The 23,320-nt window shown below is 51.7% G+C and overlaps 12 protein-coding genes across 12 annotated transcripts; 8 read left to right on the top strand and 4 right to left on the bottom strand.

Moving 5' to 3' along the window:
* Positions 1-296: 296 nt before the first annotated feature.
* Z520_10787 (uncharacterized protein) lies at positions 297-1,101 on the top strand (the record flags this gene model as incomplete). Its single annotated transcript, XM_016781279.1, has 6 exons — positions 297-374; positions 434-472; positions 518-564; positions 621-849; positions 896-1,026; positions 1,077-1,101. 6 exons carry the CDS (start codon positions 297-299, stop codon positions 1,099-1,101), a joined length of 549 nt encoding a protein of 182 aa, XP_016627732.1.
* An 866-nt stretch (positions 1,102-1,967) lies between these two features.
* On the top strand, positions 1,968-4,272 carry Z520_10786 (uncharacterized protein; the record flags this gene model as incomplete). Its single annotated transcript, XM_016781278.1, has 2 exons — positions 1,968-3,903; positions 4,031-4,272. The coding sequence occupies 2 exons, from the start codon at positions 1,968-1,970 to the stop codon at positions 4,270-4,272; spliced, it is 2,178 nt and encodes a 725-aa protein (XP_016627731.1).
* Positions 4,273-4,699: 427 nt separating this feature from the next.
* Z520_10785 (uncharacterized protein) lies at positions 4,700-5,536 on the bottom strand (the record flags this gene model as incomplete). Its single annotated transcript, XM_016781277.1, has 1 exon — positions 4,700-5,536. The coding sequence occupies one exon, from the start codon at positions 5,534-5,536 to the stop codon at positions 4,700-4,702; it is 837 nt and encodes a 278-aa protein (XP_016627730.1).
* A 787-nt stretch (positions 5,537-6,323) lies between these two features.
* Positions 6,324-7,074, top strand: Z520_10784 (uncharacterized protein; the record flags this gene model as incomplete). The annotated part of the gene is made up of 2 exons (XM_016781276.1): positions 6,324-6,373; positions 6,609-7,074. 2 exons carry the CDS (start codon positions 6,324-6,326, stop codon positions 7,072-7,074), a joined length of 516 nt encoding a protein of 171 aa, XP_016627729.1.
* Positions 7,075-8,141: 1,067 nt separating this feature from the next.
* Z520_10783 (uncharacterized protein) lies at positions 8,142-9,461 on the top strand (the record flags this gene model as incomplete). Its single annotated transcript, XM_016781275.1, has 2 exons — positions 8,142-8,210; positions 8,298-9,461. The coding sequence occupies 2 exons, from the start codon at positions 8,142-8,144 to the stop codon at positions 9,459-9,461; spliced, it is 1,233 nt and encodes a 410-aa protein (XP_016627728.1).
* Positions 9,462-10,787: 1,326 nt separating this feature from the next.
* Positions 10,788-11,948, top strand: Z520_10782 (uncharacterized protein; the record flags this gene model as incomplete). The annotated part of the gene is made up of 3 exons (XM_016781274.1): positions 10,788-10,931; positions 11,015-11,235; positions 11,408-11,948. The coding sequence occupies 3 exons, from the start codon at positions 10,788-10,790 to the stop codon at positions 11,946-11,948; spliced, it is 906 nt and encodes a 301-aa protein (XP_016627727.1).
* Positions 11,949-12,569: 621 nt separating this feature from the next.
* On the bottom strand, positions 12,570-14,214 carry Z520_10781 (uncharacterized protein; the record flags this gene model as incomplete). The annotated part of the gene is made up of 3 exons (XM_016781273.1): positions 12,570-13,382; positions 13,433-13,889; positions 13,940-14,214. 3 exons carry the CDS (start codon positions 14,212-14,214, stop codon positions 12,570-12,572), a joined length of 1,545 nt encoding a protein of 514 aa, XP_016627726.1.
* An 859-nt stretch (positions 14,215-15,073) lies between these two features.
* Z520_10780 (uncharacterized protein) lies at positions 15,074-15,927 on the top strand (the record flags this gene model as incomplete). Its single annotated transcript, XM_016781272.1, has 2 exons — positions 15,074-15,227; positions 15,278-15,927. 2 exons carry the CDS (start codon positions 15,074-15,076, stop codon positions 15,925-15,927), a joined length of 804 nt encoding a protein of 267 aa, XP_016627725.1.
* Positions 15,928-16,494: 567 nt separating this feature from the next.
* On the bottom strand, positions 16,495-18,389 carry Z520_10779 (uncharacterized protein; the record flags this gene model as incomplete). Its single annotated transcript, XM_016781271.1, has 3 exons — positions 16,495-17,171; positions 17,221-18,229; positions 18,279-18,389. The coding sequence occupies 3 exons, from the start codon at positions 18,387-18,389 to the stop codon at positions 16,495-16,497; spliced, it is 1,797 nt and encodes a 598-aa protein (XP_016627724.1).
* Positions 18,390-19,681: 1,292 nt separating this feature from the next.
* Z520_10778 (uncharacterized protein) lies at positions 19,682-20,116 on the bottom strand (the record flags this gene model as incomplete). Its single annotated transcript, XM_016781270.1, has 2 exons — positions 19,682-19,796; positions 19,857-20,116. 2 exons carry the CDS (start codon positions 20,114-20,116, stop codon positions 19,682-19,684), a joined length of 375 nt encoding a protein of 124 aa, XP_016627723.1.
* A 37-nt stretch (positions 20,117-20,153) lies between these two features.
* Z520_10777 (uncharacterized protein) lies at positions 20,154-20,489 on the top strand (the record flags this gene model as incomplete). The annotated part of the gene is made up of 1 exon (XM_016781269.1): positions 20,154-20,489. The coding sequence occupies one exon, from the start codon at positions 20,154-20,156 to the stop codon at positions 20,487-20,489; it is 336 nt and encodes a 111-aa protein (XP_016627722.1).
* A 396-nt stretch (positions 20,490-20,885) lies between these two features.
* On the top strand, positions 20,886-23,060 carry Z520_10776 (uncharacterized protein; the record flags this gene model as incomplete). The annotated part of the gene is made up of 6 exons (XM_016781268.1): positions 20,886-20,995; positions 21,052-21,305; positions 21,356-21,473; positions 21,522-21,779; positions 21,835-21,933; positions 21,983-23,060. 6 exons carry the CDS (start codon positions 20,886-20,888, stop codon positions 23,058-23,060), a joined length of 1,917 nt encoding a protein of 638 aa, XP_016627721.1.
* Positions 23,061-23,320: the final 260 nt, after the last annotated feature.

Here is a 23,320-nt window from a genome sequence, read left to right as displayed (position 1 = left end):
AAGTCCCACCCCGGATCATCGGGCGGTCAGTGGCTTGACCTCAAGGCTTCCGCCCACTGCAACACATCTGGCCTTTCTATTTTCTCATTTTGCCTTGTCTTCACAATTTAGTTGAAACCAGGTCCTCATCGAAAGAAGCTATCGATCACCGGGTTTGAGGATAACTTTCGCCTCGACCTGATCAGCTCCATTCTCAAATACCCAAGTTCTACTACGTCAAAACCAGCGATATGGTCTTTTCGTGACCACTTGACTTCTGAGCCCTGCCGACAGCCAACAGCCTTCCATCGTCCGACATGGGTGGCTCGTTTTCAAAATACTTCACCAACCTCATTTGGGGCAAGAAAGATATCAGGATACTGATCCTTGGCCTTGTGCGTTGTTTGGATTGTCTATAACCAGAGATGACATGGGCTGACAAGCATTGATTAAGGACAATGCTGGAAAGACCACCCTTTTGTATAGACTCAAGGTAAGTAATGACTAATAGATCTAGATCTTAGTCTAAGCGAGACAGATTGGTGAAGTAGTCACCACGATACCGACAATTGGGTTCAACGTGGAGTTAGTCTTGCCCGGGATTATACCTCTGGCGTGGGAGACTGAATGCATTTTACTAGGTCCGTTCAATATGGCAACCTGAACTTCGATGTGTGGGACCTGGGGGGACAGACATCGATAAGACCCTACTGGAGATCATACTACGCCAACACCGCGGCCGTTATTTTTGTCATTGATTCGACCGACATTGAACGATTAGAGATCGCCGCAGACGAACTAAGGTCGATGTTGAACGAGGATGAACTGAAAGATGCGGCTTTACTGGTGTTTGCCAACAAGCAAGATCAGGTACAGACCGTCTCCCGACCTCTGGAATGTGGCTGACGACTAGTAGCCTGGCGCACAAGGAGCCGGGGAGATTTCTGAAGCTTTGAAATTGGGCGAGCTGAGAGACCGAAATTGGAGTATTGTCGCCTGCTCGGTCATTGATGGTAAAGGGATCAATGAAGGAATGGATTGGCTTTCGTAAGTTTGGCGACTCGATGTTGCCTATCGACTCTGCTAACACCTTGCAGTCAAACTGTGCAATCAGAGTCATGATGTGCTTGCTAAAATATACCCATGCATCAATGTGGCGCGTTCGACAACATCAATATCATTCTATTTCTGGCCCATTCAAGAGCATTCAACCGCACAACTCAATTGTGGGGGAATTCGGGTTGGGTCAGGCCCGTCAGGGGGAATGTGTACAACCCTTGGTATCGGGGATGTTGGCGACCTCAAGTCGAGCTGAGCTGGCTGTCCCAAGACCCAGTCTTCTCAATATATCTTGGGGAACTTGCATCGCAGCTAGGTAGGTCAGTTCGAGGCTGCACTGCCGCAAAAGTCAGCTGTCAGAGGTGGCTGCATGTGGATCGGATTCATATTTTGGACTGGAAAAGTACTAGAGACAGCTCTCAGATAGCGGAAGATGGAGCGTATTGGTCATGGATAGGATTAGCATATGAGAAGGGTCATGCGTGATCTTGTGGTATCAACTGCTTGGAAGTGTGGGAGTTGATCAATGTGCGGAGAAGAGCATCCGCATGCGCATCCGCAGATCTAGACTCGTTGTGTCACTGAAACAAATTACCCTTCGCATCAACTAACAACTAACTTTCTCTCTGGCTTGGTTGCCAGTCTTACCAGTGAAGCAGCCACTGTTCTTTGGCGGTGTACAGATCGCGTCCACTTCCTATCCATGTCCCTACTGTAACATCGTTGTCTTCCCTCAATTTGTCACGCTGGCTCGATTAAAAGGCTTACTCGTCCTCCTCGCCTCCATCGCCTTCTTCTCCCTCGTGACCATCATCAGCCTGGCTCCCTTCCGTGCAACTCCCCGGCTAGGTTCGATTCTGAACCAAGTCCGACCCTTCAAGCCGGCGTCTTCCTCCACGACCTCCCTCAGACCGGTAACAACCTCCAGCATGACTTCCACAAAGTTTCGCCGGCCTCCGCAGGCGCCCCCAAGCTTCACAGCAACTCCTGAGTCACTCATAAAGGAGACGAAGGACATGTTGGCTGGCTCGAAGAAGATCACGGACGATATCGTTGCTCAGATCTCGCAAAAGGATGCAACGTTTCAGAATGTGCTTCTTCCCATGGCGCACGACGAGAATCAGCAAACATTGAAAGCCCACATCCTAGGATTCTATCAGTCCGTCTCCACCGACCAGGCACTGCGGGATGCTTCAACTGAAGCAGAGAAACTTATGGACGATTTCAGCATTGAAGCGGCCATGCGGGAGGACGTCTTCAATCTAGTGGACGCCGTACTCAAGAAGGGGGAAAAGTTGGATTCCGAGTCCCAGAGGTTGGTAGAGAAGGAACATAAGGCCTTTGTGCGGAATGGCTTGAATATTCCAGCAGGGCCCAAGCGGGATCGGTTCAAGGAAATCAAGAAGAGACTCAGCCAGCTGGGCATTGCCTTCTCCAAAAACTTGAATGAAGAGAAGGGCGGTATCTGGTTCACTGCGGAAGAGCTCAACGGTGTCCCCGAAGATGTCTTGTCTCTATTGAAGAAAGAAGGGGACAAGTACTGGTTAACCTTCAAATACCCAGATCTATTTCCTACTCTCAAGTACGCTACGAACAGCGCCACGAGACGCAAAGTCTTTGTTGCTAACGAGAACAAATGTAACCAAAACGTTCCGTTGTTCCGGGAAGCCATCCTGCTCAGAGATGAAGCCGCTCGCCTGCTCGGCTATCCTAATCATGCTGCTTTCAGGATTGAGGATAAGATGGCAAAGACCCCCAAAACTGTGGACGACTTCCTGGCTGATTTGCGCAACCGATTAAGCCAGGGAGGTCTGGACGAGATTGCAACTCTGAAGAAGATGAAGGAAGAAGATCTCAAATCTCGTGGCGAGGAATTCGACGGCCGCTATTATCTGTGGGACCACCGCTTTTACGATCGGATGATGGAGGAGAAGGACTACCAGCTGGACCAACAGTTGATCTCGGAGTGGTTCCCGCTACAGACCACGATCAAAAGCATGCTCGAAATATTTGAACAAATATTTGGCCTTGTCTTCGTGGAAATCGTGGGCAAGGACCGAGACACTGTTTCTCCATCCGGCAAGGGCGAGGATATTGTGTGGCATGAAGAGGTGCAGGTTTTCAGCGTCTGGGACGACGAAGGCGAGGGTGGCGGATTCGTGGGATACCTATACCTGGACCTGTTCCCTCGCACCGGCAAATATGGCCATGCTGCAAACTTCAATCTCCAACCGGGCTTCATCCAAGAAAACGGAACGAGGCGGTACCCAGCGACAGCTCTCGTGTGCAACTTCTCCAAACCCACGGCAAAGAAGCCCAGTCTGCTCAAGCATGAGGAAGTGACCACCCTCTTCCACGAACTCGGTCACGGCATTCATGATCTTGTATCCCGGACAACATACTCGCGATTCCATGGCACCAACACTGTTAGAGACTTTGTCGAGGCACCGAGCCAAATGTTGGAGAACTGGTGCTGGACACCCTCTCAGCTCAAATCCTTGAGCAGGCACTATTCTACCCTGTCGTCCGAGTATTACGAGTCATGGAAAGAGGCAGCCAGTGATGGGCCGGACGCCAAAAAGCCCGAGGAACGCATCCCGGATGATCTGATCCAGAAACTGATCAAGACGAAGAACCTCAATGGTGCCTTGTTCAACCTCCGCCAACTGCACTTTGGCATTTTCGACATGACAATACACGAGCCGAAAGATCACGCCAGCCTCGAGGCGATGAACATATCCGAGACGTACAACGGCTTGAGGAAAGATATCAGCAAGATTGACGGCCCTGAAGTATTTGGCGAAGGCAACGCGTGGGGCAACGGACAGGCCACCTTTGGCCATCTGATGGGAGGTTATGACGCTGGTAAGTTCAGCACTACTTCCTTACTACTACCACATTCGCCTTTTCTTTTTCGTTACGCCGGACTCCTTCCCGTTCCTACAGTGTTCCTTGTGCAAAGCGTTCCTCCTAACGCATTTTCTCCTGGCAGGTTATTATGGCTACCTCTCCTCCCAAGTCTACTCGACCGACATGTTCTACACCGTCTTCAAGCAGAACCCCATGGACCCCAAGGAGGGCCGCCGCTACCGGCACACCGTGCTCGAGAAGGGCGGCAGCCAAGACGAGATGAAGACCCTTGTCGAATTTCTGGGAAGGGAGCCCAAGACCGACGCCTTTTACGAGGAGCTCGGCCTCACAAAGGGAACGCAATCGGGCGCGGGGACGACTTGATAAATCTTATCTTCGCGATGCAATGTTCTTGCAGTCGACGCGATGGGTCGTGGTCGTGTAGGTTTTTCCGGTTGTACATACCTCTCAGAGCCATCAGACCCGACAGCCGGCCCTTTTGGGATGGCTAGATACCTAGATATTCAATGCGCTAGCCGGGAACATGTGGCCATGAGACTGCATACAGTAGAATAACCTGTCCCATTTGATAACCGTGTAAGATATGTTACTTACGTGTGGTGTTACACAACTACAGTACAAGGTACAATACCTACCTATGTAGGTTAGGTAGAAGACAAAGCAACACGCAAACACCAGCGACAAGAATTCCCACCCGAGTGGCGAAATTCTCCCGATATCGACAGCCACCCCCTTAGGTTTACACAAGGCCATAATATAACGCCTTGGGCCGCACCAGCTCACCTCGCCCTCACCTTCGAGCCCGTCCCCCGTCAAAGCTCAGCACGCCGTATTGATTGATGACCGGCCTCGAATCCTTGTGGCAAAAGAAGCGACGCTTGCCCATATCACCCAGCTCCATACCGTCAGCCCCCCACACAGTCTCCATCTCCTGCCTCTTCTTGGTCTTTGGCTTGCCGCGCTGGATCCGGAGCTTCTCGAAGAAGATGTAGCTGTTGTAGAAGACTGGGGATTCGGCGCCGCCCGTGGGGCCCTTTCTCTTCAAAAACGCGGACAGCTGGGCTGCTGTGGCGGTTTTGGTCGTGGGGCTCTGGACGGCCGCGTTGATGGTGCGCACGAAGCCCGCGTTGCTGGCCGAGGGCGTCTCGCGGAGGAAGCGATTGATCTTGGTGCGGATGTCGTCGCACGTGTCGTACACGGGGACGGCTTCCTCGTCTTCGCCGTCGAGGTGGATTGAGGAAATATCGATGTCCTTGTTGTTGGCTTTGCCGGCGGCGGCTTGTTTGGGCTTTGAGCTCGCGCCGTTGTTCTTCTGCGCGGGTCCTGTCGTCGTCGCGGTGGTGGTTGAAGCGGTTCGCTTGGCCTTTTTGTTAGGGTTCTCAGTGTTCCAGTTCACACCATCCCACTCGATATGATCCTCGTTGCTATCGCTGCTGCGTTTCTTGCCCGCCGCAGACTTGTCGCCATCACGCTTCTGGACGGCGGGGGGAACAATGTTCACGCTGCGATCCTGTAGAGCATGCTTTCCGCCGGGCATGTTCACCGATTTCGAAACGTTCCGAAGATTTGATGCAATGTCGAGAAAGGAGTCTCGGGGTTGTGGTTGGTTCTTCGCAGGAAGGGACATTGCGAGAACAACGGCTTTGGAGAAGGAATTGACCGGTGTAGGGGCTGTAGCAAAGTCGAAAGGCTGGTTAGAGGGGGACGTCACTGGTATGGTGATGGCTGCCTAGGTAGAGATCAAGACGATTCCAGAGGTGGAGGGTGGGGAAGCAGCACGAGGCACGGCAGCAGGAGGACCAGTAAAGTCAAGCAGCTTGGACGATCTTTCAATGTTGGCTAATCGACGCGTGAAGGACGCGTAGGGAGAGTCGATGTCAACAAGGCTGCTTAGGCGACGTCATTAGCTCACGCCTGTTTGGAGAAGAGGCTGATGCCGCCCTGTGCTCACCCCTAGCTCGCGCGAGCCACGTAATAAGAGACGGGTCGGAGTGACGTTCTGAGCAGAAGACGAGGTCGGGCGCGAAGACGAGAATAAAGGCAAGAAGGATGACAGCAAAATCTCTCAAGTCGGAGACCTACATACCGAGTAGGTAGGAGTAATCCACACTTTTGTCGCGTATCTGGGGGCGGGTACAGCCAAAGCTATGCTCGCTGGGAATCTCCTTCCTAGAACCTGCTCGTCGCTGCTGACCATCCTCGCCACAATCGCATGGGGCGCGTTCTCCGTATGATCCTTCGCCGGATCTGTCTAAATAAAACTGTAGTTGTCGCGTTATCAATGGGTCGCCGGACATGCTTACAAGACCGTGTGTCCCTGCGGCATATGTCTGTCTAGGACGCTACTTTCAAGGAGACTGATACACCTTTCATGGCGCGCGAAAAGTGATACTGTGGAACGAAAGCACACCGAAATGGCATCAAACCCAGCTTCGCGGTGCTGCACCACCGGTTATAAGCATTTGTAAGTTGGCTTTACTCAACGTCGTTGCGATCTTTGCAAATTACGTTGTCCTTGAAGCGGCACACCCGCCGGTAGAGTGAAGGGCTGGGCACTTTCGACGCTTACATCCCCGTGCCGCCTTCGGGGGAGAATCACGTCCAAATTGCGATCTTCTATCTGGGCGACGCCTTGGGTATCACTCGGAATGCAAAGTTGATGCCAGACCTGTTCGCTGCCAACGACTACCTTGCCTTAGTGCCGGATCTCTTCAACAAGGAGTGTGTCCCCCCTGGTGTGTCCCCCCTGGTGTGACGGATGATCTCAACGTTATGGGTTGGATCAATGAAGGAACCGGTGGAAACAACCCTCACACCACCAAGGAGGTCGATCCGATCATCCACCGCTGTATCGAGTACCTGCGCGACGAACACGGTATGCAGAGACTCGGCGCTGTTGGGTATTGCTTTTGTGCTAAATACGTCTGTCGTTTCCCGAAAGGAGACGGCTTGATTGACGTCGGCTACCTGGCCCACCCCTCGTTCGTCTCGGAAGAAAAACTCAAGGCCATCAAGTTACCCATCTCGATCGCCGCGGCGGAGGATGACTTTACTTTCGCTGACGAGCTCAGGCATTTGACCGAGCGGGTTGCTCAAGGAGACGGAGCTCCAGTACGAGATGACGATGTATTCCGGAGTTCCCCACGGCTTCGCGGTCAGATCTGATCTGAGCACAAGGGTAGGCAGGTGGGCAACTGAGGCTGCGTTTAGGCAGGATGTCGACTTTATGGATAGCTAGCTGCCGCTCGACGGCGGCGGGGCGAGATTGTAAACGGCCCAGCTCTGTGGTGTGACTTGATCTCGAAACATGCTGTCCAGTGGATGCGATAGAGAAGGTGTTGATCGGTCCGAGGGCTATCCCAGGCGAAGCGAGATGGTCGCCTGTGGTAGGATTAAGATCCAAGCTGGTCGAACTCTAGCAAGGGCGGCACACCACCATCGGTAAGCCGCTACTAGCAAACCCGTTCTAAGTCTCCTTCATGCCGCGTCAAACCTGTGGAACAAAGCTTCGCGGATACAACAGAGGGCCTCTGGTTGGAAGGAAACGCGAAACAGCAGAGCTGCGCCGCTAGTCCGCACCGTGAACTGTCTGGAATAATGCGTCAAGCTAGAGGCTAGAGTCAAGGCTATCGAGCTCAAAGGCTGGATGGCATCTTTGAATCTCCCCTTGTAGGAGTGAAAGGCTATCGCATCTGATGGTGCCAAAGGGGTAATTATGGTCCGATGCACGTTGAAGGGAAATTTTCCGCCGAATTTGGCGGTTGCCATCGCTGCTACTTTTACTCGGTACTTGTAGAGGCGTTGAGAGTCTTCCGTCAATGCCAAGCACGCTAAGCCAACATTCTACTAGTCTTGTTTTGTCCCCACCAATGGGAAGATTAGTGCCAAGGCTCGTGTTCGTGTCCGTGTTTCGTGTTCTTGTGCCGCCGACTGCATCATCGATCGCGTTGTCCCGCCTTGGTGCTCAACCTTCGACCTTCGTATTACTTCGTCTAATGCGATTTTCTTTTCCTTATCACGCAACTCTCAATGCATAGATTTCGGCGAACGGTGCATCTCGAGTTTCTCGGTACTTAGAAGACAGACGTTCTGCCACTCGTGTTCTTTTTCGTCTCCCAGGCTTCTACTTCAGGCACCAAGAAGCGGAGACATCAATCTTCCACTTCCTCTCTTGGGCGTTAACCCAGCTCCGTGATATTACTTTGATTGTTCAACGGGAGGCTTGAGCCAAGATGGCTCCTCGTAGAACACACCGTAAATCTAAACGAGGTTGTTCGGAATGCAAGCGTCGACACATCAAGGTACGGGTCTTGATAAACCCCCGGTGTTGCGCGTCTTATTAAGCTTACTGGAGAGAGATCCTCTAACCATGAAGGTTGAACGAGCAGTGTGATGAGACACGTCCTATCTGCGTGAACTGCACCACCTCCAAACGAACATGCAAGTGGGAATTCGATGTCAGGGCCCCAGCGACGACCCAGATCGAGCCGACAAAGGCTCAAAGCACCCCGACCGATCCCCAGTTACCTGCTGGCGGCGGACACCTGACACCCGTTGTCAGTGCAGGTTCTCACACGACCGGGGGCTCACCACTCGCGATCTTCAGCCAAGGACGGGCTGACTCCATCGTCAACATTGACCACCTGGAACTTTTGCATCACTTCTACACAGACACATGCAGGACCGTAGTCCGAACGCAGGATCAGATCGAGCTGTACAGCAAACTCGTCATCGCCCAGGGCATCGCCAATCCTTTCCTAATGCACGAGATTCTTGCCATCTCCGCCATTCATATCGGCATCCTCCGTCCTCACCGGCGAGAGTACTACCACTCACTGGCGACATCTCTCCAATCGAAAGCACTGGCCGACTTCAACGAGATCCTGTCGCGGATTGATGCCACCAGCTGCTTGCCTGTTCTGTTATTCTCCCACCTAATCGGACTTCACACATTCCACGACATCTTCAACGTCCTCAAGGACGATTTCAATACCTTTATGGATGGTCTGGTCGGCTGCGTCAGGCTACTCCGGGGTGTCAATTTGGTGACTCAAACCTGGCGGGACGTTCTACTCCAGTCCGAGTTGGGTGACATCATGAGAGAAGCCGACCAGGCTCATTGTAGCGAGAAAACCTCCCATGGCGAATGCTCTCCACTGCGGGATCTGATTGATGCTGCCGACCTGAGCTTGTCATCCAAGGAAGTTTGTAGGGAAGCTCTGGAAAAATTACAAGAATACTTCGACGTTGAGAATGGTTATCCTGGAGAACTCCTGGCCACGACAAATGTCATCTTCGCTTGGTTCGTCACCGCGTCTTCGCAGTACACCGAACTGATGGATCAGCGACGGCCCGAGGCTTTGATCCTTCTTGCATACTACGCAGTATTACTCCACCGGCGCCGTAAGTCGTGGGTGGTGGGCGACGCAGGCCAGCGCCTCCTCACGTCCATCACCACGCATCTCGGCAGGCGCTGGGAGACTTGGCTAGCCTGGCCCAAGAACGCTATCACATTTGGTACGAGCTCGAATACTCCAATATCAGCCGCTTAGGCATGGTCCTCATCGCAAGAGGTACCCTTATTCAACTCATAGGATTCTATGAAACCAATGACCGATACTCTAGCGCCGCCAAAAAGTGCTATGCTGTGCCTGAGTGAAGACCGCTTGCTGCTGTCACTGTGTCAGACTACCGAGTACTGATTCAAAACCCCAAGGACAAGAGCGGAGCCACAATATTTAAGCCTGAAGAACAAGTTGCGGAGTGCTGTATATCGTCAAACCGCCTGCTGTGAGCTTGGCGCCTCCGAATGATCTGCGCTGGGTGTTACCTGGGAGGGAACAGTAGGATGGCGGACGAAGCCCCTGAATATCTTGCATATGGAAAGACGAACATCCGATGGACCGAGATGGGCGATTTCCAACGATGCTCTTGTGCTCGCCTTATACGTGTACCTGATGTCCATACGACTGGCCAGAAAGGCGATGTGGATCAAGCATAGTGGCCGATAATTGGTGACGAGAAAAAGGTGTTTGGCACTCGTCATATCAGCACACGAGCGCAGTTGACGCCGAAGGTTTCCACTGCCGACGCAGCGGCCAAGGAGTTCCAACCCTATAGAACCGACCACCGATCGTATAGATCACGCGTATTCGTGTCTTCCTCGCCAAGAAAAAGGGGCTTGAATAAAGTCGTATGGCTTTGCCAACAAGCTATTCTACGAGATTATCCGGGTTCTGGTTGCCCTGAGTCTCTGACACCTTGAAGTCTTAGCACACTTCAGCCTCATGAGAATTGTCGCTGCCTGGACATCAGCCCTAAGGAATTCGGCAAACCCGATGTGCAAACTGATGGAACTAGGCATTGCGATTTTGGAGCCTCTGATGCAACGACATAACGTGTCCCACTCAACACTTTCCCCCAGTTAGGGCTGGACTTCTCGCCGTTGCTGGGATGCATCTGCCAATTGTGCCCAGCCCAACGCTCTATTTATGACAACTGATTCTCCGTACCAGGATCAAATAAGTTAGCCCTATGGGCTTAGCTTTCGAGGATAGGGATAGAAGAAAAAGTGTAAACATGCATTGCCGCAGCTTGCTGGCCCTGAAACCGAAGATAGGGATATCAACATCATAGGCACCCCATCCTGGAACACTCGTGTCCTTCGCAGGTATAAGAGGCAGTCCTCGTCCTCACTCCTTACTGTTACAGAAATCCCGAATATTCGATCCCTCGCAGCCACCCCTGGACCGACGGGACCACCACTGCTCACCGCCTCCCACGTCAAGAAGCGGGACGGCACCAAATCCTCTCAATCACGAAGAAACAGTCCATCGGGAAGGGTCAAGACTACAACGAGAATACGACGCCGCAAAACCATGGCCTTCTTCGACCCCAGATACAAGCTCAAAGTGCACATTCTGCAAATCATCCTGATCCACGTTGTCATGGGTGTGTCCGCGCCGCAACTGTTCCTGAAAGGCCAGCCGCGAACCCGAGCCAACACTATCGCCTTGGGCATGGTGAGGTTTTTTTGGCTTTCGAAGCTTTCGATAACCTGATCTTGCTTTGCGGAACTTCGACACTGACCCATGGATACGTATAGGGCGGCAAATCCATGATTATCATCTCGTACCAGATTTTAACAGAGCATCGTGAGCGGTTCAGTCGGTGGAGATCTTACAAGGCCTACGCCATCCTCAACGGCCTCGAGGTTGTTTTCTGGGCAGCGGTCGTGTTCTTGATCCTCCAGGCCAACATTAAGTCGTGTGTGGGCATTTCTTGTACGCTCCGGTGGATAGCCGTGGGTGTGTCGATTGTCATCACGTATGTTTCTCTTATCTTGCCTTTGCACCCACTCATGCTCCCAAATCTCTCCTCCTGACACCGTTCGGTTATTACTGCCATGACCCCAAATACTTGATATTTTCGTCTGTGCTGAACGCTTAGCGGGGCGAAAAAGAAAGCCAAAATGCTGACGTAGATGTTCTGCCCACAGTATCGTCGCTGTATACATGTTCATCATCTCGTACGTGGACTTCCGAGCCCATCGCATGCAGAGGGAGCACAAGCGCAGCAGAAGAATCATGAGCGCCGACGTCGAGCATGGCCAACGCATGGACCAACTGCATCTTAAGAGCGTCCGCGTCAGTGAGCCAGAAGCACCCCGTACGCACACAACTCGCCACCACGGAAGGGACCACTGCAGGTCTCACAACCTCACCGCGCAATGGAGCAACGCTCCCATAGAGCTGGTATGTCCCGGGGACTCCCAAATGACCATCGGCCACGGAGACACAGTCGTTCTCGCAGCAACAGCCAGGGAATGGAGCAACATTCCCGCGGCAATAGCAGACTCCGGCGATACTCGAGTGAGCACCATTCACGGAGGCATAGCATATCTCCTGGTAGCCGAAGTGAGTACGAGGCCCGAGCACATGCTCAAGGCCCTTACTCACCTCACTATTACCCCGAGAACCCACGGGGCACGATTAGACGTGAGTGAACTATGGCAAGGAGGCGCTTTTGGAGAATACTAGATCATCGTCAAATCTCCTCCAGGATATAAGAGCTGGGTAGTAATAAGCGTCTATCTAGGCGGAAAGAGATGGAAATTTTGTCAAAGCCCGTCGAACTTACGAAGTTGGATTTGGGATACCATAGATCTGGGTCTATGGCTTGATGGTGGCTGTGGAGCTGGGTTCCACACCAAAAAGGGGCACCGAGAGGTGCGAGGTTCAGGCAGTTAGTTCTCTTTGTACAGAAGGTGCTGGCTCCATGGAGAGGGTGGATATTGGTTATTTGTAGATCAGGTTGCGGTTCTGCGATATGGGTCAGACTCAGAAGTTCTAGAAACCATTGCAAACATCTTGAGCTGACTCTCGGCCGCCGGGGAGAGAAGAGCATACTTGCGTGATATCCCTATCTAGAGAGCGAACAGCTCTCGGTTATCTGAGAGCAGGACAATGCCGAGGCGCCTACCCATCTAGAAGATAGGTGAGAGATAGGCAGGAGCGCCGAAATACTCGAACAAGGGAATACCCTTCTTGGTGCTGTTGTTCAGACTCAGAACGTGTTGTTTTGCGCTACCTAAATGTCTATTCCCATGTTATATGAACTTTTGAATGTTGAAACTCGCGACCAAGCCTACGGTTTCCATATCACTCTCCCCGGAAGCGGTGCCCATAGAGCTTGAAGACAACCGGCAGCGGTGCCATTGCGAGGAGAACAAATCCGAACAGACTGTTTCCCCAGCCCCATCCCAGCGCATCGTAGACGTCCAGGCCGCACAGTGGCAGGAGTGCTCCGGCAACACTGCGGAGAACGGCATTTGCCGCAGTCGCACTGGCTGCGTGTCGCGGATGGGCGTCGACCAGATACGTTTGAGCAGCCATGAAGATGCAAATCATTCCAAATCCTGTCAGCGAGGTACCAATCATGGCTACGATCCAGTGGAGCTTCGCCTGGATCGCCCAGCCATACAAGAACATACCCGCGGGCAATGCCGAGCACGCTGGCAGTGTAATGATATACGGCAAGCGGTCCTCCGGGACTGGTTCTTGTCCCAGTGAGACTTTGCGTCGGATTTCTCGGTCGCTCAGCCTGCCAGCATACGCAAGACCCAACAGGTTGCCCACGCCACACCCCAAAAAAGTGAGGCCGAGTGCAATCTCGGAGAAGCCATACACCTCTTTAAACACGAACGAAAACGTGGTGAAGAGAATATACAGAATGCCGTACACGACGGCGATGTATATGCTGATGAGGGACACCGCCGGGGAAAAGAGCAACAACTTGGCCGGTCGAAGAAAGCTCTGCCGGAACAGCTCTTTGCCCGAGGTCTTCGTTGCCAACTTGGAACGGTACTTCTTGTTCTGGGTTTGCTTTCGCAGCCGTGCTGCCTTTTTCTCCAGTATTACGGGGGGGTACGTCTCTTCGAAGATGAATATGGCCGCCACTACGACCAGTCCGGCCTATGTTCTGATTAACAATCACTCCACGTCTCATGCCTACGTAGGCTCACCATTATGGCAATGGTCCAGAAGGTCCACCTCCAATTTGCTCTCTCCACAAGAACGCCGCCAACCACGGGCCCTACCACAGGTCCGAGCAACGGGCCCATTGCCCAGAAGGACATGGCAGCGGCACGGTTCTCCCTAGCCACCATGTCGGCAATTGTACTGCTTCCACAGGTGACTGTCGCGACACCAGCGAAACCTGCCCAGAACCTGGAAGCAAGGAGCATTCCCGAATCTTTTGAAATGGCACACATTATTGTGAAGCATAGGAATGCGACGTTGCAGACATGGTAAACGGGAACCCGGCCATACAACTCGCTGAGCGGTGCCAGGACCAGTGGTCCGGCTGCGAAGCCGAGGACAAAGATTGACACGACGAAAGTGGCAAACGTGTTGGACGTATTGTGGAAGTCTACCATGACGACAGGAACGCCAGGGGCGAACATCGAGGATGCCAACGGCCTGTGCAGAAAGTCAGCTGCGGCTTCTGCGACGCGATGTTGAGACTCAACGTAAGGAAGGTGGTAAAGGAGAGCAAGGCAATAGTCCTCCATTTCTTGGTTGGAGGCCAGTTCATCGGGTTGGATTTGTCTTTGTCTTCTGGCTCTTCCCACGATACAATGTACCTCTCCTCGTCTGCTCCGTCTGCGCTACTCAGAATGCCGGCAGCTCCGCCATCTTGGGTCTTCTCAATATCCCGTCCTAGGGTGGGACATCTCTCACGGTCAGAGGTCGGGTCGATAGCTTCGACATCAGGAGCCGGCAACATCTCCAAAGAGCAGGCCATCCTTTCGACCGTTCGAAGGAACGGCTGAGCTCAAGGACTTTGAAAATTGGAACAGACATATTTAGAGGCTGGCTTATGAGCCGACTGGGGTCCCTGTGCGCCATCACGATTTGCAAAAACTATGACTTAGGTGAAGACGCCTGGCCGGCGACAAAGTGGATGCTGTGGGTCTCGTTCTTGGCATACACCTCGACTCGTGTAGCCAATACGAGTACGCGGGATTTGGTTGTCTCGTGTAGAGCTCGTATACCAATGTATATGCCCCACACCTTGGATCGGCAGGTCTAGAGACTCGGAAATAGTGCCGTCGGATGCCTCCCTGCTTTCAGACCATCTTTTCAGCCTTTCAACACCCGCCAAGCCGCCAAAGGGCTGGACAATACGAACACGATTCTGTGCAATAACGCTCTATCAGCAGGGGACTAGATGTGCCTTTGACACAGAGCACGGACTAAACTATGCATGCAGTGGCACTGGATCTACACGAACACGACCAACTTCAACAGATACACTAACTGATTTCAGGGCCTGAGTTGCGCCTCGAGCATAGTTGCAACGATTTCGGCTGCCCTGTCTGCAAATTCTTAATTTAGGACCAGCTCCAGGAGCTGAACACCAGCATGTTCGTGACGTCGGCGGTGCTTCAGTTGTTTTGTCGCACACCAACGATCTGTGAATGGTGGTTCATAAAAGGCTCAATGGAACCAGCAGTCAGGTCTTTTGCTTGCACTACTTGGCCTCCATTAATCCTTTCTTGACTACATCAGTCCTTCTTCTGAAGCCTTACATTGTACACTGTCCTCTCTCAAGTCATCGACCCACGCCGGGGTATTTCATCTTGTTGAGCATAGCAGTAACAATGGCTGTTCAATACGTCCTCTGGTACTACACGCCTTCACTCATTGGAGCTATCGTTATGGCCGCATACTTCGGACTTGCGTCTCTTGCCCACTTGGTCCGCCTGGTCCAGACCAGGGCGCGTTTCTGCATCCCTTTCATCATTGGTGGCATATGTACGTCCACCCTTTCGCCGGTCCTTCCAGGGAGCTAACACTATTTCTAGTCGAAGCTGTCGGGTACGGTGCTCGCGCTGTGGCTCACTACAACACCGACAAAACCCTGCCTTACGCAATCCAGTCCCTCCTGATCCTGCTGGGTCCGATCTTGTTTGCAGCATCGGTCTACATGATCCTGGGCCGATTGATCCGCGCGACCAACGGCGATTCACACTCGCTGATTCCCTCGAAATGGATGACCAAGGTTTTCGTCGGAGGCGACGTCCTGTGCTTCGTTGTCCAAGGCGTTGGTGCCGGTGTCCTCTCAGGAGCCAAGACTCACAGCAGAGTCAAGCTCGGGGAATACATCATCCTGGCCGGCCTATGCCTTCAGATCATCGTCTTCGGCTTCTTCGTGGTTGTTGCCGCAAACTTCCACTCACGCGCTCGTCATTCTCCAGATATATTGGCAACAAACATCCCGTGGCAACGGTACCTCTACATGCTGTACTTGGTCAGCACTCTGATCTCGTCGCGGAACATTTTCCGAGTCATCGAGTATGCTTGGGGCTCCGGCGGATATCCCCTGAGGCATGAATGGACGTTGTACGTCTTCGACGGAGCGTTGATGGCAGTCGTACTCTTGATCTGTCTTGCATGGTATTCGATCAACTTTACTGGGCCCCCACGACGCTACGATCAGGAGGCGAAAAGGTGAATAATGAGGTATACTTTCAACAGTCAAGTGAGGATAGGAAACCAACAGAGGCAGCCGGCCGAAGCTTGTAACACATGCGAGGCACTCGCAAGGGCTCTACATGGTTTAAAATATATTAAACAGGCGATGCATCTCAGAAGTTGAGAAAATGATTTATTGGGAGCAGATACGTCAGGCTCCATTGGTGGCAGGTGCTCGGGCATACTAGATGTTGAATCATTTGTTTGGGCTCTATGGAGGACATGGCGGCGTTGAGTTGAGAGCTTGGTCACTGAAAGTTTACGGGTTGGCGATTTTTATTTCTGTTATAGAAAAAAAGTGGAAACAATTAACTCTAAGCAGTATACGAGCCGCACAGAATTGGCCTGTAGAAACGTTCCGATCTCCGAAGCTTAGCGTCCACATCGACAGAGCTAAGAACTTATGCTATATTGACCTGATCTCACTCAATTTCGACTCAGCAGTGCCTTCTCTCTAAGATTCTCTAGTAATCACGACCCCAAGACTTGTTTTTGCCACCTCTCTGGCATTGATACTTCTTATAACATGGTGGATTTTCTTACACGGTCACAATCGTGTACTGTTGCTCGTGGATGGAGGCGGATTGGCTGCGTTAGGTTGCGGTGTCTGTGCAGTGGGCGGGGTGCCGTCCTTCAAAGCTTTGTTTTTCCGCGCATACAGTAGTAATTGTACCTGGCCAAGGACGGCCCGCAAGATTGTCATCCAGAGGATAGCGGATAGACCCCAGTACTGACTTGGCGGCAGGACATTATTCAAATTCGCCACAGCGTACCAGATAGTCAGACCGGAGGCGAAGAAGAGGTAAGCGAACATACAGAATTTCAAGCTCTTCCACTTGTAGGGTTCGGCACTTTCGGTGGTCCATCTGATCAACCAGAGGCGGGATGACTCGGGTCCAGGTCTCGGGAATGTGCCTTGACGGCCAATTCGGGCTTCGGTATCCTGCCGAAGTGAGATTCTACTTATGCTCTGTTCTGCAGAAGAGGTTCTTCGATGGTGCGAATCTCGTCTGGTCGGTGCATCACCAATGATGGACAACTCATGTCCTTCTCGCTCGTCTTGTGGCGATTCTTGCTCAGGGGAATCTTCTTGGTCGCCTGAGGGCACCTCAGACGAGACTGTCGAAGCTTTATTGGAAACGATGCTGATGGCGTCGTTCTGGACATCGGGGGTCGGACTGCTGCTGTCGGTAGCCTCCCGCGAAGCCTTTTGATCTTTGTAATCTACCCACAATTAGCGAATAAGATTTAAATCTGTCTGATCGAACCTGACCGTCGTAAGCTTCGATGGCAGCCATCAAGGGCAAGACAAGCAGCACGAGAGGGACAATTTGACCAAACCCCCAAGCATTCATACTACCTGTGCTCCCCTTCGGTTCAGCCCTCGTCTTGAAGACATTGATAATGCCATAGACCTGTATAAACGCAAGCCACATGATGCCTGCAGCATAAGATCCGAAGAATTCGTGAAAGGCAAAAGACTCCATGAGTCGTATGTCCTGGAGTGTATCCCGCACCTGACTGCGACTTTGCTTTTCCTTGGAGTTTGCACGGATCGCTAACGCTTTCGCCCTGTGGTAGTCTTGCTGAGTAGGACGTTTGTCGATCTGGTACTGCCGGTACTTCCTGTTGAAGACAAACTCGAGAATGCTCCTATCGTCGGCCTGGCCGAAAAGAGCACAGGCAGCATCGCCGTAGTCGTAGCAAAGGAGTATCAGAATGACAAATTGTGATAAGATGTCCACGGCTGTGGCGCCCTTGAGAGTAAAATCCGAGAAGGCGCAGGTAAAGTAAAGATTGGGCCACCATTGGGAACTCGTTTGTTCGATCATCAGAAAAGCTAGCATGGCCAAGTTCGCGATCATGAAGGAAAACCTGATAGCAAGAGCCGTCATATGGTCCTTCAGATGGTAGCGTATCAGCGGCAAAGTTGCCAGATGGACGCTCGAGGACTGGAATGCAAGTGCTGCGATTACATCCATTGAATACGTCGTAATGTCCGTGTTTTTGGCAAACCCGGCAATCAGCAGGGCAACGCCACTGACCAATTGCTGGTCGCTCATGGAGAGCATGAAGGATATGAGTGCGTCGCTGCGCAGTGCGTCTGATGCGTCATCGACGGTCTCTATTGTCCGTTTCCTGCTCATAAAGAGCCGCCGGAAAGCCCCGATGTAGAGAACATCAGCCTCATTCAATAGGTAGCGAGGGAGAGATAAAGTGAAATAGCCAATAACAACACTTGCGAAAGAGATCACGCTTGATAACACGAACGAGACGACGACCTGTACAACAATTTAGTGATGGACATCTGGGCTGCCATGATATACATACACCTATGCCAACGATATCCGCATCATACTCGATGCATCCACTCGTGGCAAAGGCATTTTGATAGGAGAGGTCGCAAGATCCATTCCAACCATTGCTGCAATCTAAGGCCATTGCTTCTGCTGATGAGCGGAACGAAGGCAGAATTTGTCCCAGAGAAAGGCTAGAAGCATGTGCATTTATATGCTACAGAGCCTCATGCGCAGCCTCCCCTCTTGAGCAGGACATCGAGGTCATTCGGGCGCATGAAACGCCACCGTCGTAGCGTGCATGGACTGCGTGCGTTGTGCAGCCATTGAGCCAATGAAAAGGCTTGATCTGAGACGTTGGCACGGTCGCGACGGGACGATGAGGGGTGTGGACCAGGGTCGCCATCAGGCTGAGAAGCTGGATCCTGTTGATGCTGATCAAAGCACCCAAAGTCTAGCTTCACAAGACCATAGCTGTCGAAAGTACAATCATTTCTGGCTGTCTGCAGGAGTGGCATGGGAGGCAAGCACTTTGGTGAAGGCTGTTCAAGGTATTTCTCGCACACTTCGGTCGGGAATTCTGGCGTTGCAGAGGCAGCTGCCTAGATGTTGTGTAACAAGCATCGTGCGGGTGTAGTGACTTGACGAAGTTTGGGGGCTAGCAAATTCAATAGCCAACCGGAGGCTGAGCAGCGAGCGCGGCTGGTCAAATGGGCCGGGATAATACGAGGTTCGCAGGAACGTTATGCTCAAGCATTCTCACGCCAAGCTCTTCTGGGCGTAAAACTGTCAGCATGATAAATAAGCTGTCGATAAGGAAGAGGTAGAGTAATTACGTCCCGGAACTGTTCGTGGTTGCTGTGATTGGTGGTCGGCCTAGCATCACAAGCCTATACAGTGATTACTCGCTTCATTGAAGAGCGAGTAGAGAGGCCTTATTACCTCTTCTTTACCTACGAAAAGGGGGATAATAGCGTAGCCTCACTAGCTAAGAGCTTAGCAACATTATATACGCTTTCATTGGATGGCTTCCAAGTTATACGCTAATCCAATCCGGAGATAGTACATTAGAGACTTTCTCAAATAGGTGTAGCTACAGGACTAGAGCGGCTTAGTACGACTATAATAGGTATAGTGCATGAATCCACTTGGACTATAGTAACCCGGACTTGAAGTTTATCTGAAAGAGAATGGTTTATCAGGCGTGCAGTGTGTACAAAGCAGCCAAGCACAGCTCGCATGAATGTGTATAGCTAGTGTTACCAATGCCTTTGGAATGCTGTTAATAACCACTCGAGAGGCCGAAATAAAGCGGCATTTGCAGTCTCAGAGACCTCGGATAGTCGTCGATAATCGGTACAGCAAGTAGTATGCTCGTGAACCTCCACATTGTGAAAGAAAACCTCGCCCATCTTACGATAATTTGAATCATTTCGCTCAATGTAGCGACGCCGAATTTCCCATAAACCGTGAGAATAACACGCTTCCCACAAAAACTCCCGCCAATACACTCAGGAAATACCCAACATTCATGGTCATGACGGCAATCATGCTGATTAACATTAGCAAATGTTAGGCGTTAATTGATTGCTTTTCTCGCAAGTGTACTGACAGCAAATACCCAACAGTCACCAATACGACATCAACGAATGCCGCCATGACTGCTTCCCTTGCCCGCCACGGCCTCCGAGGCGACTTCTCGTTGTGGTAGGGCTCATATTCCACGCCACCGTTACTTCGGGTATCGAAAGAAGCCAGCATGGGGTAGAAGTTGAAACGGATAGCCAGCAATGCTCTAAAGATTGCCGCAAGGGCGATCAGAAATATGCATGTGCCCGCATACTGGCCCTGAGAGTCTGGCGTCCAATTCATCGAGAAAAGTGGCGTGGTTGAAGAGAAGAAGAATGTCATGGCCATGGAGTCCATGCCCATGAGGGACGAGGAGGAGGAGGAGGAGGAGGAGGAGGAGGAGGAGGAGGAAGACATTGGCATCGAAGAAGTGGTTGGGCTGCCCATAGCCATACCGGACATCGTGCTGGATGCGGTCATCGAGGTAGGCATCGACATCGAGCCCATGGAGCTCATTGTCGACATATTCATTGCCCGAACTGGTGCAGAAGTAGTTGAGAAGTGTGAATTACTCGAATTTGTCCCGAGGCGGTGCGGCAATGTAATGTATACGATCAATGTGAGCACTCCGCCCCCCTTTTGGGCACAACGATCCGCTATAAAGTATTTTTCTTAGCCCACCCAGTACCTAGGTAGTATTCTTACCGCCCGTATGGGAAAACTTGCTCAAAAATGCATGCTCGGTCCTTATAGGCTGTGTCTGATGAAAGTGCCAAGGGTCTCCATCTGAGCACGTTTCCGGAAGGCACCAGGCCCACCCTGGCAAGTGGAGTATCGAAAGCACTCGTAGCGACCTCAGCGAACTCCATAGCGTTTACCCTGTCAAAACAGGTATCTCCTCAAGCAGGGGAATTGGACACGATGCAGCTGGCTCCCATATTATGCTGATCAGCTCAAATATGGGGGTCCAGGAGAACTTCTAAAACATTTGATTATAAAGACCGCACATGATTTTGACGAGTTTCCGGTCTCCCTGAAAATTTCTTGATCTGCTTTCACCTTCCTAGCCAAGATGGCGGCATGGCTATACCAACCTGTTATGTTCCAGTCCAGTCGGGCATTCGACTGTGAGGGCTTCACTCCCGAACAATGCGCCTTTTACAAGGAGCATTGGCATAATTGGTGAGCTTGGTGTTCTGCCTAAGATGTTCCCAGGCTTGAACTGACGAAACCTCTAGGTATGTCGCCGACTGGACTTTTTCGCTACCAACCGTGGCATTTTTTATGACAGGGATTGGAATCTTCATTATCGGCTATGCTCTCACTCAATTGCTCCCTCTTTCGCACCGACCTGGACTTCCGATATGGCGAAGATGCGTCGCCGCAACTCGGTACCTATCTTACCGAGGATTCCATATCAAATCCTTGGGATGGAACTCTGCTCCTGTCGGAGTCCTTTTTCTGGGGGTTGTGGCCACCATCTACTTCTTCTGTGCGTAACCACATTACACTGAGATTCGCAAAAGCGCTGACTTCTGGAAGGCATGGAATTAGTTCCATCTCCATACTATTGGCCAGGTACAGACACGGTCTGGGGCAACTCGCCACCGCTGGGAACTAGATCTGGCTGGCTAGCTTTGGCATGCATGCCATTTTTATTGTTCGTGTTATGGGTCAGTATCCCTACTTATGTGCTAACAGGAGGCAGTGCGACGGCGAGTAAAGCAAATTGGATTTCGCTAGTGACAGGTGTGCCGCATGAGAAACTCCAAATCTTTCACCGCTGGATCGCATACGCGTTTATGATCACCGCCCTGATGCATACGTTTCCGTTCATTGTCTGGCATATTCGAAACCACGATATGGTCAACCAGTTCTGGGAAACCAACATCTTTGAATACTGGACCGGGATTGTTGCTCTTCTGTTTCAGGCGTGGCTTACTTTCGCATCTTGGGGCCCGATCCGGTGAGTGACGCTGTACAACGAAGCAGACATGGCGTTTAAATTGATATCTGGCCAGGAATTGGGGATATGAATTTTTCAAAGCTGCACACTTCTTCTCGGCCGTTGTATTTATGGTCGTGTTCTTTTGGCACTGTGGCGGCACGCTCACATCATGGTAAATCCCTCAGTGCAAAAGTGAAATACATCTCCTAAAAACTGTCCAGGGACTACTTTGTGGCAACAGCAGCAATTTACGTACCCTGCTGGACGTATCCGTGGCTCCGAACCCTCTTCGAGTACGGCATTGGCCAGAAGGCACAAATTATCGTTGAGGACAACGATATTATCCGCGTCACTATACCGGCCAACTTTCAATGGCGGCCTGGTCAGCATTGTTTCTTACGATTCCGCAGCTTCGGCATTGGTGCTCTTACCTCTCACCCGTTCACCATCTGTTCACTACCCTCGACATTACCGGACAGGTTATCCGAGATTGTGTTCTACATTCGGCCACGCGGAGGCTTTACAGGAAGGCTCTATAAATATGCGACAGCAAATCCAGGGGTACGGATACCCGTGCTCGTTGACGGTCCGTACGGAGGCATAGACAATCAAAAGTACTTCAGCAGTGATCGTCTTATTCTAGTTGCCGGCGGCTCTGGGGCTGGGTGGATGTTGCCATTCATTGAGCAGTTCCTGCGCCATATTTCTGTCACAGAGCCTCAGAATCCTCAAAGTCTTGTTGAAAAGGAGAAAGAGACCACACAAGCTTCTGACGAGCCAATTCGACCACGAATTTCGCACGGACCTCAAACAATACGTGTCATACTGGCAACACGGGACATAGCGACTCGGACATGGTTTCACTCAGCCGTCAACAACTTAGTCTCTGCCTATGACTCATCAGGTTTGAGCAATGGTTTATCTGTTGAAGTACACTTAACCAGAGAGGCCGAGCGTATCGTGCAACTTTCGCACAAGGCTAGTTCTGATCCGCAGAGATCCGATTCCTCCGTCCAAGAGAAGATCTTTACCGCAAAAGATCAGGGCGGGCAAGAAGAGCCTCACACGGCTGAGATATCGGGGGAAGATACTTGCGGTCGTCCAGACCTTCCGGCGATAATTCGAGAAGAAGCCTCTGCGGCGGCAAGCACGAGAGGAACAGTCGGTGTCTTCGTCTGCGGACCGCTTGAGATGCAGGACGACGTCCGTAATGCTGTTGCGGATGAGAACCTGAACATCTTGAAGAGTCCAAAATCCGGTGGGATGTATTTGCATCTTGAACATTTCTCGTGGGCATAGTGAGGTGCAATTCGAGGGAGTCTTATTTCTCCCTGTTCACAGTTGAATTGAAGTCCACATCTTGAAAACGAATCAAAATGTGACAGAAATTCGTGGGCAGTTTTGTGGGACCTTATAATGGCGTCGTGCCATTGTCGAGATGCCTGGGCCTCGTCATGATTGAAAGTGCGGCGGGTGTCTTGCGTACAATGGAAATAGCTCGTTGGATGGTCGAATCTAATAGATTCGACTCAGGCTTCGGTACCTTAAGACAGTTGTCT

Source organism: Fonsecaea multimorphosa (genome assembly GCF_000836435.1).
Source record: "Fonsecaea multimorphosa CBS 102226 unplaced genomic scaffold supercont1.32, whole genome shotgun sequence".
Classification (NCBI taxonomy): Eukaryota; Fungi; Ascomycota; class Eurotiomycetes; order Chaetothyriales; family Herpotrichiellaceae; genus Fonsecaea; species Fonsecaea multimorphosa.
Note: the sequence above shows the minus strand (reverse complement) of the source record. Positions and strands in the feature narration are given on the sequence as shown.